The 18,372-nt window shown below is 45.9% G+C and overlaps 1 protein-coding gene across 1 annotated transcript in view; it reads right to left on the bottom strand.

Moving 5' to 3' along the window:
- Positions 1–18,372, bottom strand: part of GOLM1 (golgi membrane protein 1) — a 242,290-nt gene that overhangs the window by 120,927 nt on the left and 102,991 nt on the right. Inside the window, exon 5 of the mRNA XM_033927763.1 lies at positions 17,515–17,608. Within this exon, the coding sequence (XP_033783654.1) occupies positions 17,515–17,608 (94 nt within the window). The remainder of the gene's footprint in view (positions 1–17,514; positions 17,609–18,372) is intronic.

The following is an 18,372-nucleotide window of genomic DNA, read 5'->3' as shown; positions in this document are numbered from 1 at the left end:
ACATCCTGGCTCTGTGGATGACGTCACCCACATGTGAGAATATGCTGCCTGCTTGTTCTAGGATAATCCTCTCTACTACCTCCCTTGGGAGGGCATTCCAGGCATCCATCACATCTCTGTAAAAAAGAATTTCCTAACATTATTCCTAAGGCTACCACCCTGCAACTTCAATTTATGCCCTCCATTTTTACCAATTTCCCTTCTCTGGAAAAGATTTGGTCCATTATTAATACCTTTCAAGTATTAAAATGTCCCTCCTCTCCTCTAGAGTATACATGTGGAGGGTTAGGATTTAGGGGTGGGAAGAAGAGTAAAAGGATACATAATGGGGGGAGAATGGGAAGTGAAGCGTTCTCTAATGTAGTAGTTCTCAAACCTTCCCTGGAGTGGGGACCACCAGCCAGTTTGGATTTCAGTAGAAACCAACTGAATTTTGAGTTCTGCTTTGGTGCCTAAACCGTTCAAAATTCAGGTTTCTCTGTTTTGAGGCAAAAATGCCAGTGTATCTTCAGTTAAAATCAAGCAATCCCCTGCCTGGATGAAAATCATTGCTCTCCTCCCATCCATAGTGCTCCCTGGGCCTATCTTAGAAGCCCTGGTGGTATGATGGTATCATTGGGGTAGACATGATCCCCAGTCAAAATGGCTGCTGCAACTTCCTGCAGCAGTCTCTCAGCAGCCATTTTATTTTAATAATTTTTTTTGGTATTTAAAGAAGAAATCTTACATATATGAATCTCAACACAATATAATATAACATAGGTCATATGTATGAATAAAAAGTAAAAAATACAGAACAAAATAAACAACAAATTAACAATTATAATCATTAATACTATCATAAATACAGCAAAAAAGACAGTATCGATGTACACCCCATCCAGACAAACCATGTTAACAGGCGCATGGCTATAAGATTTCCAGTGGCTTCCATATTTTAGTAAAATTTTTTTAAGCATTAAATCTTTCTGCAGCAACACGATCATATTTGGCGGTTATACAATGTTCCACCAAGTTTGTATTCCACCATTGATGCATCCTTACAGTGTTGTAATATAACATAATGGCCAAATTGAGCAATTGGCTCAAGTTTCAAAATGGTTGCTGTAGTTTCCCACGACAGTCATGTGGTATTGCCATATAGGTCCTGGCAGCCATTATGAATGCAGAGCTGGCATGGGCAGGAGCAACTGGGGATCTCTTCTGTTCTGAGGCCACTAACTCACCATAGTTTTTAAGGTAGGCCTGGATAGGGCAGTGAAGATGGCTCTCTGTGGGGGATGGGGGCAGCTTTCTGTTGGTGTGGGGGAGGCCTTGCCACTTGGTTTTGTATTTGATGAACTAGCTGGTGGTTCCCCTCCCCGCCCTTCTATATAAATGTGCAGTGGGCTGTATCAAGCTGATCTGGCTAGCTCCTGCATTTGAGAAATTTAGGCCACTATTTTAATTGCTGTTTGCTTCTTTAATAACCTGAATCCTCTATGCTTCAATAAGCTTGTAGCTTGAGGTCAGTTACTAAAACTTTTCTGAGGCAGTCTTTGTTTTGGATTCTTCAAAGGCACTAAAGAGCTTTAGAGATCTCAGGTGTGCTATTTCTACCAAGTTGAAAAATCCAGCTTGGTAGGACTCTGTGCACTGCACTGTGCAAATGTCCACAACTAGAGCACAATGCCCCCTTTTGCAGTCTCTCTCTGGAATTTGAAGGCACCATATGTCTGTCCTTTTTCTATCAATGGGTGCAACAGGTTTTTTTTACCAGCTCTTTGATGCCTCATTCGCAGTTAGGCCTTGCATATGGGCAAAGTGAATGGGTAAGGCCTAGTGATAAAATAAAGTACACTCTTCTGTGGCACTGACCAAAAATTTAGCTGAAAGTGACAAAGAACTGGTTGACAGATGAATTTTTCTGTTGCCACCACCACCATATCTAGCTAATTGTACCTCGGTGAGAATTATCTTTGGAGCAAGGCATTTTTTTTCCTTTAAGGGAAAGGTAAGATTAGATTTATTCTTACATTGCTGTTATATAGTGTATCTAAGGGTTTGGCAACAAACTGCACTTTGTGTGCCTTATATTTTCTGATTTACAATGAGAGAATACATGCCACCGTGCATTTTCTTTATCTGCCCTCCCACCACCCCTGCTGGTTTAAAATTAATGTCTTATCTAGCAGGGATACCTAAGCCTCACCAACTGAAGATGTTCTCTCTCCGAGTTCCCCATGCTTTTAGCTACTGATGCTGGCATTCCCTATGTACATGCTCAGTACATAAACCATTTGTTCACAATGTAAGGGGAGGATAGAGGTGTGTATCTATAATAATAAAACACTAAGCACGCATGCGCACTCTTGCTGGGTGTTCCCTGATCCCTGATCTGTCAGGATGTGGCGGCAATAGTACGCATGCACGCTTACTACATCACCACAGGTGGCGGAGGGAGCGAATGCGGAGTCCTGCCGTCGCCTTCCCGAGCCTGCTACTTACCATTACGATGCGTTCCGGGCCCGTAGCGCGGCGGAAACAAGAGCGGAGCGAAACTGGAGGCGGGAAAGAAAGCGGACTTCCCCCCTCCCCTCAGAGCAGGCCACACCGCGCCGCCCCTTCACAATGCCAGCCACAAGGGTGATGTCCATTGGCTGGCTCGGTGGCGGGTTGGCGTGACAGCGGCATTGGCTGTGCCCGCCTAGCACCGCAGAGTGGCCGAGACCAAGGTGGCCGACGATTGGCTGGGGCGACGGCGCTCAGAAGCCCCGGCTGAGAGCATGAGACTGGTAGATGGGCGGGCGCTGTGGCTGTCCGGGGGAAGAAAGACAGACAGGGTGAGAGAGACAGAAAGAAAGAAAGAGACAGGGGGAAGGGAGAATGAAAGAAAGACAGACAGGGGGAAGGGAGAGCGACAGAAAGAAAGACAGACAGGGGGAAGGGAGAGCGACAGAAAGAAAGACAGACAGGGGGCCAGAGATAGAGACAGAAAGAAAGACAGAAAGAAAGAAAGGGGGCAGGGAGAGAGACAGAAAGAAATGCCTAAGTCTACACATCTATTCGTTGCACCCGTTAATGTAACGAGCTAAAAAACTAGTAGATGATTAAAACCACATTTTCAGGATGGGGACCTGGAATAACATATAGATTATAAGAGGCCTTATGATCCAAGCCTGTCCAGCTCTATGATGTACACTCCTCCTAATTTCATATCAAGAACATGAGATAGTTTTGAAAATATTAGTGTGGCATTTACATATAATACAATTTTGAGGAGGAATAATTCTAAAATTTGCAACTTTATTGCATTAATGTTGAAAGTTAAGGTGTATATCAATCCTACATTTGCCCAATGTTTTTTATAATGCTTTTGCTTATGATGGGCAGGATGTTTGTTTGAAAGCCCATTTGCTGTTTTTCTACAGTACTTAAACTGAGCATTCACAGAAGCATGTCACTGACTTTGCACTGCTCAGATGATGTGGGGACGGGTTACTTCTGAGTCTATCACCATTCTCATTCATCCAAAACCTCTTCATTCCACAGCTTCCTTCCAATTGAGAGACTTAGTTCCTGAGCATTTATGCCATGTTGTTTAGAGAAGACGAGGATGGCAGAGAAGTCCGAGTCCCTAGTCCAGCTGAAGGCAACTAAGGTCAGAATATCATAGATGACGCAGCCAATTCGGTATTACCAGAAGCACCCAGTCCTGGGGTGATGTAATCCTGTGAAGAAGATGGCCTATCATGGACCAAGGAGGAAACACTTTAGAGGAAGCCCTCTCATGGCTAAGGCTGAATCAAAGTATCTACCTTAGGAGACCCTGAGGAGGGGCATTGTGCTGCTGAATCAAACCTACCATAAGGTCTATGAACTGTGCAAAAAGTGCATATTTTCCTGTCAGCATAAATAACACTTTTGCAAGATGACTTCATCTTTGCCCTAGAAGCTGGTAAACATCTGCTGACTGTGACAAATGGTGGATGTTCTATTCTGGGACACAAGAAAGCCACAATGTCAGGTCAAGATGACATGGTCAAAATGACATCATCTGTAAATAATAAAACCGCCCTCACTCACCAACCGCTGCTGCTGGAGGAAGCGCAGGAAAGCTCTCTCCCAGCGGCGCCAGAGCCGCATCATCGCCGCCCGATTGCCGGCCGTGGTGGCCGCTGCTGGTGTGAAACTGCCCAGTACCGCTGCCGACGCTGCTCCTCAAAGGAGCCTAGTGAGGATAGCGGCTGCCTGTAGCAAACTTCACAGGCTGCTCAGCACCTCAGTAGCACGTTTCCTCTGACGTACGCGATCGCGTCAAAGGGAACTTGCTACTGAGGTGTATAGCGGCCTGCAAGATTCGCTACAGCTGGCCACTATCCTCACCAGGCTGCAAATGAACTTGCTGGACAGGGGGAGCAGGTAAGGGGTGCTGATGGGCTGGGGAGCAGGGAAGAGGGACAGGGGGAGCATGGAAGAGGTGCTGATGGCAGGGGAACAGAAAAGAGGGACAGGGGGAGCACGGAAGAGGTGCTGATGGACGGGGGAGCAGGGAAGAGGTGCTGATGGACGGGGGATCAGGGAAGTGAGACAGGGGGAGCACGGAAGAGGTGCTAATAGACGGGGGAGCAGGGAAGAGGGACGGGGGATCAGGGAAGGAGTGCTGCTGGACACGGGGGGCATAAAAGGAAGGGAGAAGGGCTACTGCTGGACAGGGGGAGCTGGCAAGGGATGGTGTTGGACAGCGGAGGAAAAAGAGACAGAAAGAAAGAAAGACAGACAGAAAGCAGCCAAGGAGAGAGAGAGAGAAAGACATCTATTCTAGCACCCTTTAATGTAACGGGCTTAAAGACTAGTCTGTAAATAAAGCTGTTGGCAATCTACAAGCAAGATTAAGAGGGGGGAGTGAGGATGCCCACCCTCAAGGATCATTGACCTTAAATAGAGAAGTCATATTTGACACCAAGTGACACCATGCTTCATTATGACTCAGTTGCCAGTATGTATACCATCCAATCAACAAAAATGACAAGTGCGACAGTACAATAGAAACTAAGTATGTAATTAGTAACTAGGTAGCACTCTTAACCCCAGGCTACTAAACTAGGGTATAAAAGTAGCATACCTGCTGACTTAAGCTTTAGAACGGATTGGTCAACACATGACATACTGGTACTCTGTGTAAGCTCCTCTGTTAGCCTAACTTGCTGATACTATATCCCATTTGGATACTATTTTTATAGAAGCTGTCTTTTATTTATTACTATTAAACATATATTATCAATTGGGTTTCGGTATGAGGTCATTTAAATACTTTGGAGGGGCTAAGCAGCGGCCTCTTCACCCCGCTTGTCCTGGTTCGCATTGGCGGCTGAAGAGCCAGTCCACCATCTTGCAGGGAGCCCTAGCCATCCAGTCGAACGTCAGACAACCCCATCTATCCCCTAAGCTTTCTATCAAATTTTTAATAAAACTTGGAAGGCTCACTGGGACAGGGACCATGCTCCAGGGTCCAGAGTTTGGCAGCTGAGAAAATCTGCCTGCATGCTGTCCACTCCAGATAATGCATGCTGCAGACAGGGCTAGGAGACTATGCTCAGCCCAGAGAAAGAGCAGATGGGCCACTTGGCCCAAGGACATATATCTGATGCTTCTCTGGTGACTGACATAAGCAACTGCAATGGCATACCCAAACCACCATATTCTTCAGCTAGCTTACAAAGTGCTGAAGAGCCAGCCGCATTGCTCCGAGTTCCACTGTCCCTGAACTGGGTTGTCCTCATAAAGAGATCCCCAGCTGTATGGGCTGGCACCTGTCATCAGAATCACCCAGGCAGAGATCCAAAAAGACAGCCCCCTGGACAAAGACAGAGGATTTAATCACCATGCCAAACAGTACCATGCTTGCAGCGTCAAAGGGAGATGCACATGCAGCAGAGCTCTCCAAGGGCTCCAATAGCAGATGAGGGCATCCTGGAGCGAATGAAGATGGGTCCTCGCCCAGGACACCTTGACTGTGGACATAACTATGGAGCCCAGAACCTGCAGATACTGCCAGGTCGTGGGAGAAGGAGCTTCCAGGAGGGCACGAACTATCTGACGAAGCTTTTCCTGGTGAGAAATGGGAAGAAAGACATAAGGAACAGCTGGGGCAAAACGGAGTCCAAGAAATTCCAGGTCCTGCGATAGATTGAGTTAGCTCTTCCAAAAAGTAAAAGATGACTAACCAGTCCAAGTTTCAAAACCATTGGACCACTATGAGAACTGCCTGGCACCCTTTGGACTCCGACAGGGCCCTGATAAGCCAGTCGACCATGTAAGGAAGCACCTGGATCCCTAGCAGCCTCAGGTGAGCTGCGGCAACCAACATCACACCAGTGACAGTCTGAGGGGCCGTCGCCAACCTGAAGAGCAAGACTGCAAAATTGAAATGCTGCTGCAGCATATGGAACCTGTGTTCCCAAAGGATGAGAATAAGAAGATAAGCTTCTGTAAGATCCAGAGACTCCCTCCCTCAGTGCCACAGAGGCGACCACTGAACTCACTGCTTTCCTTCTGAAATGGGTAAATTTGAAGGTTGCATTGACCACTTTGAGAACCAGGATTGGTCTCCAGTTCTCCGAGCCTCTCTGACACGAGGAAGCCTATCGAGTACCTGCCAGAGCCCGAGTTTTCCTCCGGAATGGGCTCTAGGGCCGCCACATCGAGCAACCTCTGGACCTGTACTCTTTGTCTGGTCAGCCCTGTACTCTTTGTCTGGTCAGCCCGCAGGAGAATCCAGAAAGAAAACCAGGAGAGACCAGAAGAATCGAGTCTGTAATCGTCCCGCAGAATGTCCAGCATCCCCCAGCGATCAGAGGCAATGAAGCTCCACCTAGCCAGGAAGTCCAAGAGCCGTCCTCTGATCCTCAGAAGACTGGGGATGATGTGCCCCATTAAATTGTTGTCTGTGGCCTGAAAGGAGTGCTGCCTTGAAGAACTGCCCAAGTACAGATGATAGCGCCTGGAGGAACGAAAGCTGGAACAAAAGCTAGACCGCCCCAATGCCCAAAACGGCATCCTTCCTCTCCTAATCTCACCATCCTTTAACTCCTCAAGTCCTGACTCCACCGACCCGCCCAAAGATATAAACAATCCTTCCCCTCACTACGTGGTATTCTCTATGCAGGTAAACTGGGAAAATCTCTTCTCTTCAAAATCACAATCTCTTCTCTTCAAAATCTGGAACGACCTTACTATCTCGTTGCGGAACCTGGGCTCTCCAACTATTCCACAAGCAACTGAAAATTTGGCTCTTCTCTAACATGTAATTCTATTTTCCCCCTTACTCTTCCATTCTATATATAAGCTCATGTAAACCTTTTCCTTTCTCTTCTTATATTTTAAGTCAGGGGTGCCCAACACGTCGATCGCGATCGACCAGTAGCTCATGAAGGCAACACGAGTCGATTGCGGAGCCCATCCTGGGCTCCGTGATAGACTCGTGTTGCCGTCCTGATCTACTGGGCCGATCAGCCTTCCTCTCCAGTGTTCTCTCTAGGGCCTTTTAGCTGGGCGGTCCGCCCAGTTGTCATCTGCTGCTGCCGCCACTGCTGAACATTAAAAAAAACAAAAAAAACCGGCTTGGAGATTTCAGCCCGTAGCGAACTTATGCTCCGTGGCTCTAACGTGTGCGTGCTGGCTTCCCTTCTCTTCCCTCCGAAACCGGAAGTTATGTCCGGGGGGGTGGGTGAGGAGAAGGGAAGCCGGCACGCACATGTTGAGAGCCCTGAAGCAAGCGTTCGCTATGGGCTAAGGCGGGAGACAGGTTAGTGAAGCATTTGTTCTTCTTCCTGCCGGGTCCTGCCTACTTTCTGTTTCCGCGAAGGCAGGACCCGGCAGCATTTCCCCCAATAGGTCGATCGCGATCTTGGGCCAATCAGCCTTCCTCTCCCCGACGGCAGAATTGACTTCGGGGAGAGGAATGCTGGTCGGCCGAAGCAGGGAGAGCTTGGGGCGGCGTCGGCTTTCGGGCCTGGGAGTTTGGGGTCTGGTCCCTGATGGCAGTGGCTTGGGGGAGGGCAGGGAGAAAGAAAGAAAAAGGGCATGCAGGGAGACAGAAGGAAAGAAGAGAAACAGAAAAAAAAGAAAGGGAGGCAGAGAGAAAGAAAGGGCAGGGGGAGAGGAAGGAAAAGTTGGGGGAGGGAACAAGGTCTGGAGGAGAGGAAGCATACAGTCTAAAAGAAGGGAAGAAAGATTGGATGCACAGTCAGAAGAAGAAAGTGCAACCAGAGACTCATGAAATCACCAGACAAGGTAGGAAAAATGATTTTATTTTAAATTTAGTGATCCAAATATGTCTGAATTTATATCTGCTGTCTATATTTTACACTAAGGTCCCCTTTTACTAAACCACAATAGTTTTTTAGCGCAGGGAGCCTATGAGCATCGAGAGCAGTGCTGGACATTCAGCGCAGCTCCCTGCGCTCTAAAAACTGCTATCGTGGTTTAGTAAAAAGGGAGGGGGGTATATTTGTCTATTTTTGTATGGTTGTTACTGAGGTGATAGTGCATAGAGTCATCTGCTTTGACCTCTTTGAAAAACCCTGGAATAGGAATGATAATTAACATTTTCTATGCGTACAGTGTGCGTTGTGTTTTTTTTTAATTTTATTGTTGGTAGATCATTTTGACTTGGTCATTTTAAAAGTAGCTCGCAAGCCCAAAAAGTGTGGGCACCCCTGTTTTAAGTTCTTGTAAACCGTGCCAAGCTCCACTTCCGTGGAGAAGATGCGGTATATAAACTTAAGGTTTAGTTTAGTTAGTTTAGTTTAGTCTATGGTCAGACAAGGACTGTGGTCTCTGGTCCTGCACATTAGCCCCTTGCCTAGAACTTGCTGACCACTAGAAACAGGTCATATGAGGTATCAGCCACATAGTTCACACCCAAAAGCAAGAATGGGAGATCTGGAAGTATCATAGTGTCAGGATTGTGGCACAGCTTGGAATGACATGCTCTAGTCACAAAGGAAGCCACAGTGGCTAAGTCGCAAATCAGTTTAAGGATGAAATCAATCCTAAGGGCTTGAGCATCCATCAACACAACCCTACCTTTGCTAGGAAGAGAAGTATGCTCGGTGACCTGTGCCACCAAGGAGTTCACCTTTGGAGAAACAAAGCACTGGGTAAACTCTTCAGCCATGGGGTAAAAGTGTAAAAATGGTTCTCGCAGAGACGCTTTTGGTGCCTCCTAGCAATTTAGCCATGTCCAGATGATCCAGAGAGGAGAACTGTGACTTAGAACTACTCATTAGAGTGCAAACTGCTGGGCTAGCTAGCTTCCAGCTTCAATTCTTGGAGAGAATCAGAAATAACACCAATGATGTTGGAGGGCTTAAAAAAGACACCGCAATATAGAATATCCCCCAAGATCCTGGGCCTCATCTAGGTCGGGATCAGTCAGGTCTGCGACTATAGCCACATCTCCCACTGTAGTAGTGCCTGTCTGAGTGATCAAGGGCATAGATAATTCATCTAGATCATCATCATTGGCTATCTGTGGACTGAACCCCATCTGCATCAAATTCCCGAAGGAGGCAATCACAGCAGAGGCCGGGAGGAACCCCCAACTCCAAAGGCAATGCCATAGGAAGTGGAGCCAGCAAATTGTAATTTATTTCCCTTTTTTTTTCTTTCCAAATATGCTTAGAACAGCAAATGAGTAAAATCCGGTGGGAAAAATGGAATCCTGAGGGACAGCCACCTCCGGATGAGCCTTCTTAGAGCTCCTGGAGGATTTGCTAGTGGAAGCACGACTGCATTTCATTGGGGATGCACTTGTGCTCTCTCCTAGTCCTTTTTTGGCCAGCCCCAGCTGGACATAGCTGCAGAATCTCCCAAATAGGTTGAGATCAATTCTGAAGTCATTACACACCCATATGTACTGCATGGTACTTGGAATGCAGCCGCTAGCCAGTCAGTCATCCATCGCAAATGAAGCATGAATCCAATGAATCTTACCCTGGGGAACCTATCTGATAGGCTTTTTTTTTTTTTAACCAAAATGAAGCTTGCAAATGCAAAAAAATAACTAAATCCAAATCGGGAAAATCCAAGATACCTAGGGAGCAATTTTATGAATAAAACAGCCCAGGAAAAAACACCGGGACTCTTAAAACATGGTAATTTTATGTTTTCTGGGGTGGGGGGGGGGGGGTGGGCTAACAATATTTTAACAGAAAATCCACTTTTCAATACCCCCCCAAAATCGATCTCACTGTCAGCCCTTTATGCTGTGCTGTAATGGAGAAGCTGAATCAGCATTCAATGAGTTCTTCTGTCTCAAAGAGCCTAGAAAATGGGATTGCTGGTCTTCTAACTACCTCTCTGGAACAACACTACTCCACATTCTGTAGACTCAGCAGGGGGGGGGAGGACCCGGTCAGCACTGATCCTGGATTAACCTCCATGGAGCCATGCAGCCTGCACTCAAACCCACTAGCGGACAAACCTGGGGTGAGCTATGCTCTCAAGGGCACCAATCCATTAAAGCAGGCTTTCCGGGGAGCACTGCCCAGCAGCCATCCCCCTGGAAGCAAATTGAAATGAGCAAGTTTGCAATCTCCTGCAGCAAGAGCTGTTCCCTCCAGCTTTAAATTCCACGATTGGGGTACAGGAAATGTTTGGAGAGGCCGGCCCCTGGCAGCTGGTAACCTCCTCCACGGGAAAGCACAGAAACCCCCCCCCCTTTTCTCACTTTCTTCTTCTTTTTCTCTCAAGCAGGGTAGCTCTACATCAACCCCACAACTCACCCTGAGAAACAGATTTCAGATCTTACAAGATAGAACCGCAAAGGAGGTAACGGAAGAGGCTCAGGAAGATACCCAGCACTCTGCTTCAATTCCGGGGCTCATTGATTGCCCCCTCCCCCCCCCCCGGAAGGAACGCAGAGTGGTGGTTGTCAGCATAGCTATTGCTAGCATTCAGCATTTTCAGTTGGCATAACTAATGTCAGCAAAGGCCTATGGGAAATTATCTGACTCTGGAATGTTGATGCAAAATTCTGTGCTCCTGCACAGAATTCACATACATTAAGCATCCAGCCATACTGGATTGTTTATCAAGAAGATAGGCTGTTTGAATGAGACAAAGAAGCCAGAGACTAATCCCATCTACCATGCCTGCAAGTATCACACCTTCCTTATCAATTAAATTAACCATTGTTTCAAACAGTTTACAAATTCTAAACAGAAAGATACTGGGACATACAATAGTTTCTATATTCAGAATAAGATTCCAAGCTATAAAAGCCTTCTCTCTGCAACACACATTGAGATCTCTATTTCTCTGTCTATCTCTCTGTCTATCCTTCTCTTTATCTATGGAACCCGAAACTTAGACCATCACCCCATCCCCCTTTCTCTCTCTCTCTCTCTCTCTCTCTCTTTCTGGCTCTCCTTAGAACTTCAGACTCTCTGTCTCTTTGCCTCTGAACTCTGTAAGGCAGGGAAACTGCTTTGCTCTCTCCTTAATTGTAATGCTTATAAATATTGCTTTCCTGTAAGCCTATTTCTATAATATATTCTTTATGCAATCATTCTGGCTGTGTTTCTTATTTGAGTCTACTTCCTGGTGAATCTTCAGTGAGGGAACTGAACCTGGGACCTGGCATGTGTAAGGGCGCCTCTAATATAACCCCACCAACCATACATTGTGGGGGCCACTAACAATCCTTACATTTATCGGGGACTCCATGCTGCGGGGCACCGAGGGGCCAATTTGCAGACCAGATTTGCAGTCAAGGGAGGTCTGCTGTCTCCCCGGAGCCAGGATACGGGATGTCACCACTGTCTAGATAATCTTCTAAAGCCCAAGGACCATTTCCCTATGCTTCTCATCCATGTAGGTACGAACGACACTGCCAGGAGCACCTCGGAGAACATACCCAAAGACTTTGGAGCACTGGGTAAGAAGCTGAAGCAGATAGGAGCACAGGTGGTCTTCTCATCGATCCTCCCAGTAAGAGACAAAGGCAGAGCCAGGGAAGAGCACATCCAAAGGACTAACGAGTGGCTTCGTGAATGGTGCATAGAGATAAACTTTGGATTCCTAGACCATGGAGAGGCGCTCCAGGGACTACAAGGACCAGACGGACTCCACCTGACTAGGAGAGGTAAGAACATATTCGGACATCGACTAGCCCGCCTACTTCGTAGGGCTTTAAACTAGGTAAGTTGGGGGAGGGCACACACTCACATTCCAGAGCAGTAAGAAACTACCCTGAGGAGGCGAGTCACAACCACACTTCTGAGTCCAAGGTAAGTACCCATACTATACATGATAATTTAGGAGTCATACCAGCTCAGAAGGTACTCTCTTCACAGGTATGGAGGGCTATGTATGTAAATGCACACAGCTTGGGCAATAAAATTCTGGAACTGGAATAATGAACGCCGATCTGGATGTGGTGGCAATATCCGAGACCTGGTTCACAGACTCGCACGGGTGGGATATGGTTATACCAGGCTACAACCTACTTCGTCGTGACAGAGAGGGCAAGTTAGGAGGAGGGGTAGCACTATACACTAAGGAAAACATCAAAACTACCAGAATCACGGATGTTAGATACACCGGGGAATCTCTCTGGGTAAACCTGGCCAGAGAGAACGATAAATGCCTGTACCTTGGTGTGGTATAAAGACCTCCAAGACAACAGGAAGACAAAGATATGGAATTAATCTATGACATAGAGAACATCACTTTGCGTGGGGACACAGTACTGTTAGGGGACTTCAACATGCCCGATGCAGATTGGAACATACTCTCTGCGACTACATGTGGCAGCAGAAGAATATTAACCTCCATAAAGGGTGCATGACTCAAACAACTGGTATTGGAAACCACTAGAGACCAGGCGATACTGGACCTGGTACTCACCAACGGAAACAGCGCCTCGGAGGTCTTGGTGGGCGATACGCTGGCCTCCAGCGACCATAACATGGTATGGCTTAACCTCAAGAAAGGTTTCTCTAGATCAAACACAGCGACGAGGGTCCTCAACTTTAGAGGCACAGACTTCGACAGCATGGGAGCTTTTGTCCATCGGGAGCTGCACAACCAAGCAAAAACAGACAATGTGGAGGCTATGTGGTCAACTCTGAAATCCACCCTGCACGAAGCAACAAATCGCTATATAAAAACAGTAAGCAAACGTCGGAGAAGCAAAAGACCCCAGTGGTTCAGTACTGAAATTTCGGATCTCGTTAAAGAGAAGAAAAAAGCATTTATTGCCTACAAACATTTAGGAGAGCGGGAGGCGAAAGAAGACTATCTGGACAGGTCTAAAGCTGTCAAAAAAGCAGTCAGCGAGGCCAAGCTCCGAATAGAGGAGAATCTAGCACAGATCATTAAGAAAGGGGATAAATCCTTCTTTAGGTATATTAGTGACAGGAAAAGAAACAAAGATGGGATAGAACGCCTTTGACAATCGGACGGGAAATATGCAGAATCAGATTCCACTAAGGCAGAACTACTTAATGAATACTTCAGCTCAGTCTTCACCTGTGAGGCGCCGGGAACCGGTCCTCAGCTACGGACAAGGGAAAGCCAGAAAGACCTATTTCAAGATTTTGAGTTTACACCCAGTAGCGTCTACTGCGAACTTTCAAGACTCATAGTGAACAAAGCCATGGGACCAGACAACCTACACCCCAGAGTTGAGTGAAGTCCTGACGAAACCATTATCCGAGCTCTTCAATCTTTCCCTATGGATGGGAAGAGTCCCCTCGGACTGGAAAGCAGCTAACGTTATTCCACTCCACAAAAAGGGCTGCAGAACGGAGACGGTAAATTACAGACCAGTGAGTCTCACATCCATAGTGAGCAAACTCATAGAAACACTGATAAAACAGAAACTTGACACAATCCTGGACGAGGAAAATCTACATGATCCCCACCAACACGGATTTACCAAGGACAGGTCCTGCCAATCAAATCTGATTGGCTTCTTTGACTGGGTAACAAGTCAACTGGATGCCGGGGAGTCCCTAGACGTAGTGTATTTGGACTTCAGCAAGGCTTTTGATAGCGTCCCACACCGCAGGTTATTGAACAAGTTGAAATCGCTGGGATTAGGGGAAACACTAACTGCATGGGTTAAGGATTGGCTAAGTGGTAGACTTCAGAGGGTGGTGCTAAACGGTACCCCCTCCAAAACATCGGATGTGACCAGTGGAGTGCCACAAAGCTCGGTCTTGGGCCCAATTCTATTCAACTTATTCATAGGTGATATGACCCAAGGGCTTAGAGGAAAAATATCATTGTTTGCCGACGACGCCAAACTGTGTAACATAGTAGGTAAAAGCACTTTGCCTGACTGTATGAAGCAGGACCTTCTACTATTGGAACAATGGTCATCGACTTGGCAGCTAAGCTTCAATGCTAAAAAATGTAAAGTAATGCACCTGGGTAAAAGAAATCCATGCAGAACTTACTCACTGAATGGTGAGACCTTAGCTAGGACCACGGCAGAACGCGATTTAGGATTAATCATTAGTGATGACATGAAAATCGCCAATCAAGTGGAAACGGCTTCCTCTAAGGCAAGGCAAATGATGGGTTGTATCCGTAGAGGCTTTGTCAGCAGGAGGCCAGAAGTCATAATGCCGTTGTACAGATCCATGGTGAGACCTCATTTGGAGTATTGTGTTCAATTCTGGAGACCACATTACCGGAAAGATGTGCTAAGAATTGAGTCGGTTCAGCGAATGGCCACCAGGATGGTCTCAGGTCTCAAGGATCTCCCGTATGAAGAAAGGCTAAATAAATTGCAGCTGTACTCACTTGAGGAACGAAGAGAGAGAGGAGACATGATTGAGACGTTTAAATATATCACAGGTCGTATCGAGATGGAAGATGATATTTCCGTCTTAAAGGCCCCTCGTCTACCAGAAGGCATCCGCTGAAAATCAGGGGAGGTAAATTTCATGGTGATTCCAGAAAGCATTTCTTCACCGAAAGAGTGGTCGATCACTGGAACGAACTCCCTCTGCAGGTAATCGAGGCCAAAAGCGTGTCAGATTTTAAGAGAAAATGAGATATTCACGTGGGATCTCTAAGGGTGTAAAGCCAGGGGGGTGGGTCATTAGAGTGGGCAGACTTGATGGGCTATGGCCCTTTTCTGCTGTAGTTTTCTATGTTTCTATGAGGACTCAACAGGGCACAATGATCATCAAGTTAAGGAAAAGAAAAACACGAGCAGAAAAGACAGTCTGGCTTGTGGGAAAGCAACTAGCTTCAAGTTTCAAGTTTATTAGGATTTTTATATACCGCCTATCAAGGTTATCTAAGCAGTTTTACAATCAGGTACTCAAGCATTTTCCCTATCTGTCCCGGCGGGCTCACATCTATCTAACGTACCTGGGACTCTGGAGGATTAAGTGACTTGCCCCGGGTCACAAGGAGCAGCACGGGATTTGAACCCAAAACCTCAGGGTGCTGAGGCTGTAGCTTCAACCACCGCGCCACACACTCCTCCTGAGGGCAGTCCTTTAGGTAAGAAGGAGGGACAGAAAAGTGTGTAAATGAAGCTTCCTACAAGCAGTCTGGTGACATGAGATGCATAACTCACTTGTCCAAGAATAGAGTAGGGACTGTCTTCTTTGTGACTGTCTAAGTCTGGTAGCGCTTTAGAAATAGTAGTAGAAGATTGTACAAGAATAAAGAACTCTCTTTTTTAAAAAACTTTATTTTAGAGGCAATTCATCCACATGATAGAAGGACGTAACCACCCCAATATGCACCATCTACAGCAGGGGTGTCAAAGTCCCTCCTCGAGGGCCGCAATCCAGTCGGGTTTTCAGGATTTCCCCAACGACTATGCATGAGATCTATTAGCATACAATGAAAGCAGTGCATGCAAATAGATCTCATGCATATTCATTGGGGAAATCCTGAAAACCCGACTGGATTGCGACCCTCAAGGAGTGACTTCGACACCCCTGATCTACAGTATACGCATGTACATTAAAAGACTTACAGACATGACTCATACAGTCCGTGTTGCCCTAACGAGAACACTACTTTTGGCCAAGGATACGCAGAGAAAGAGACGAGAATTTTTGTTAAGGAAACCTGGTGTTTTATCTCTGGGGGCGACCTTTTACTTGCGACACCCATGTAAATGTGTTGTTAATTATCATTCTCATAAATATGTTTTCTTTGAGCCATCTCAACCGACAACTTTTCTCTCAACTGCATCTCTGGAGAAAGAAAGTGCTTAGTTTAAGTAAGGGTGCTTTAATCTCATCCGACTAGTTATTGTCTGGTTTAATATAATTACTTTGATTCGCCTATTTCCCTTCTTGGATCCGATTGAGGACTTGAGTAGAAATTTATGCTTATATTTGATATTCTTTGATATGTTTTCATTTGTATTAGTTTCTTGCTAAATTTCCTTTCTGTACAAGTTGTATGCTTGAATATATTGAAAAATTCAATAAATATGAAATTCAAAAAAAAAAAGAGAACACTACTGTGTCTTTTCATATCTATACTACCAGGAGGGAAGGAGGGAGAGTGGTAGCGCACCACAGGGGAAAAATGGTAACTTGAATATAAACCGAGGGTTTAAATTCTACCATTTCTCCCTTATGTGCCATACCACTCTCCCTGCCTCCTGATAGCCTTACCCCTCCACCGCTGTTGCAAGCCCCCACTTCCCCGAACCAGCAGACCTTTGCTGCCACGGTCAGCACATACCCACACCGCAAACCCCACCAGAATGTCAGCTAGCATTCCTTCTCTCCCTCCCAAGTGAGATCACCACTCCCCAAGCCTATCATGACCCCCCCCCCAAGCCTACCACAATTTTCTAATGGTCTAGCAGCATGTTGAGGCAGGAGCGATTCCCACTCACTCCCACCCATTCTTCCTCCACAGTAAAAATGGTTGCCAAAGCTTCTAGCAGCAGTCTTGCAAGTCTGCTGGATTTGAATTTTGGAGAGGACGGGAGCCGGAAGGCCTTGAACATGCACAGATACTCAAGGCTCCACACTGGTCTAGTGTAGAACAGAGGCGTCAGCCTCTTTCAGCATCAGCACGTGTATGATAAGTAAAGTGCCGATTGGGGGTGGGGGAAGGAGATGGACAGCATCGCCATTCATCTTGGATGCAGAAAGAGGGAAAGCAGCACCAGTGGCTTTGATTTTGATGGGGGGGGTGTTAGAGTGGAGGATAGCAGCATCTGTGGTCTTTGGGGACAGGGGAAAGTAGTTTAAATAGTAAAAAAAAAAAAAAGTACAAATCACAATGTACAAATCACATAACATCCACTTTCACATAACATGATGTGGACGCTTTGTGGCGCATATCTGTAGATGCTTGCAAGGACTCTCCTCTCCCTGATCTTTTAATATCAAGACAGTGAAAGATGAAAAAATTCCCCTAAAGTACATGAAAACTCATCCATTGCATACATTTTCCAATTACTGCATAAGATTCAGAGTAAAATTATCATCTTTAGAACATAATGAGCAAGATAATTTAAAAGAAACTTACAATTCATAATTAAGTTTCTTAGCTTGAGTTTCCTCGAAATTTTTTGTCTCCGTTTGCAGTTGCTCATAGCTCTTCTGTACATACTGTTTTTCAGCTTTTGATCGAAACCAAAAAAAAAGGGGAAAAAAAAAAAAAGATTCAAATCTCTCTTCCAACCAAATGAAAGATTAGATTCTTACCTTTGTTAATCTTCTTTCTTGTAAATCCGCACTCTATTCCTGGACAAGTGGGTTATACATCCCCAGCTGTGAGACTGCTTGTAGGAAGCTCATTTACATAATTTTTATAGACTTTCCCTTCTTATCTCAGGACAGCCCTCAGGGATTTAGTATGTAGAAAAGCAGAAAAGTCATCTGTACAGGACAGACAAAAGGGAGGGGAACGAAGAAACTCCCAGACAAATCAGTCTAATCTGCTCATAACATGAAATATCATAATAAAACAATTGAAATAATAAAAACAGGTTATTGAATGGTATAAATCTGAAATAAACTGTGCTATAAGGAGACACGACCTGCACCAACAACCTGCAACCTGCACCTGTGCTACAATTTGAGAGCTCCGATGCAAAGTGCAAAACATATTCTGATGGTAATCTTACAAAGTCCAGCTTACCCGTGTTTGTTAAGGCAGACAATTGGCGAATCAGCAATTCCGAGGGCAGGTTCCAGGAAAAAAGCATGGATTTACAAGAAAGAAGATTAGTAAAGATAAGAACCTAATCTTTTGTTCTTGTACAGTCCCACTCTATTCCTGGACAAGTAGGATGTAACAGAGCAGTCCTATAGAGTCAGACTGGAACTTATGAGCCTGCTGCCAAAAAGCACAGTTACTTACCGTAACAGGTGTTATCCAGGG

This window comes from Geotrypetes seraphini, chromosome 1 (assembly GCF_902459505.1).
Source record: "Geotrypetes seraphini chromosome 1, aGeoSer1.1, whole genome shotgun sequence".
NCBI lineage: Eukaryota > Metazoa > Chordata > Amphibia > Gymnophiona > Dermophiidae > Geotrypetes > Geotrypetes seraphini.
Note: the sequence above shows the minus strand (reverse complement) of the source record. Positions and strands in the feature narration are given on the sequence as shown.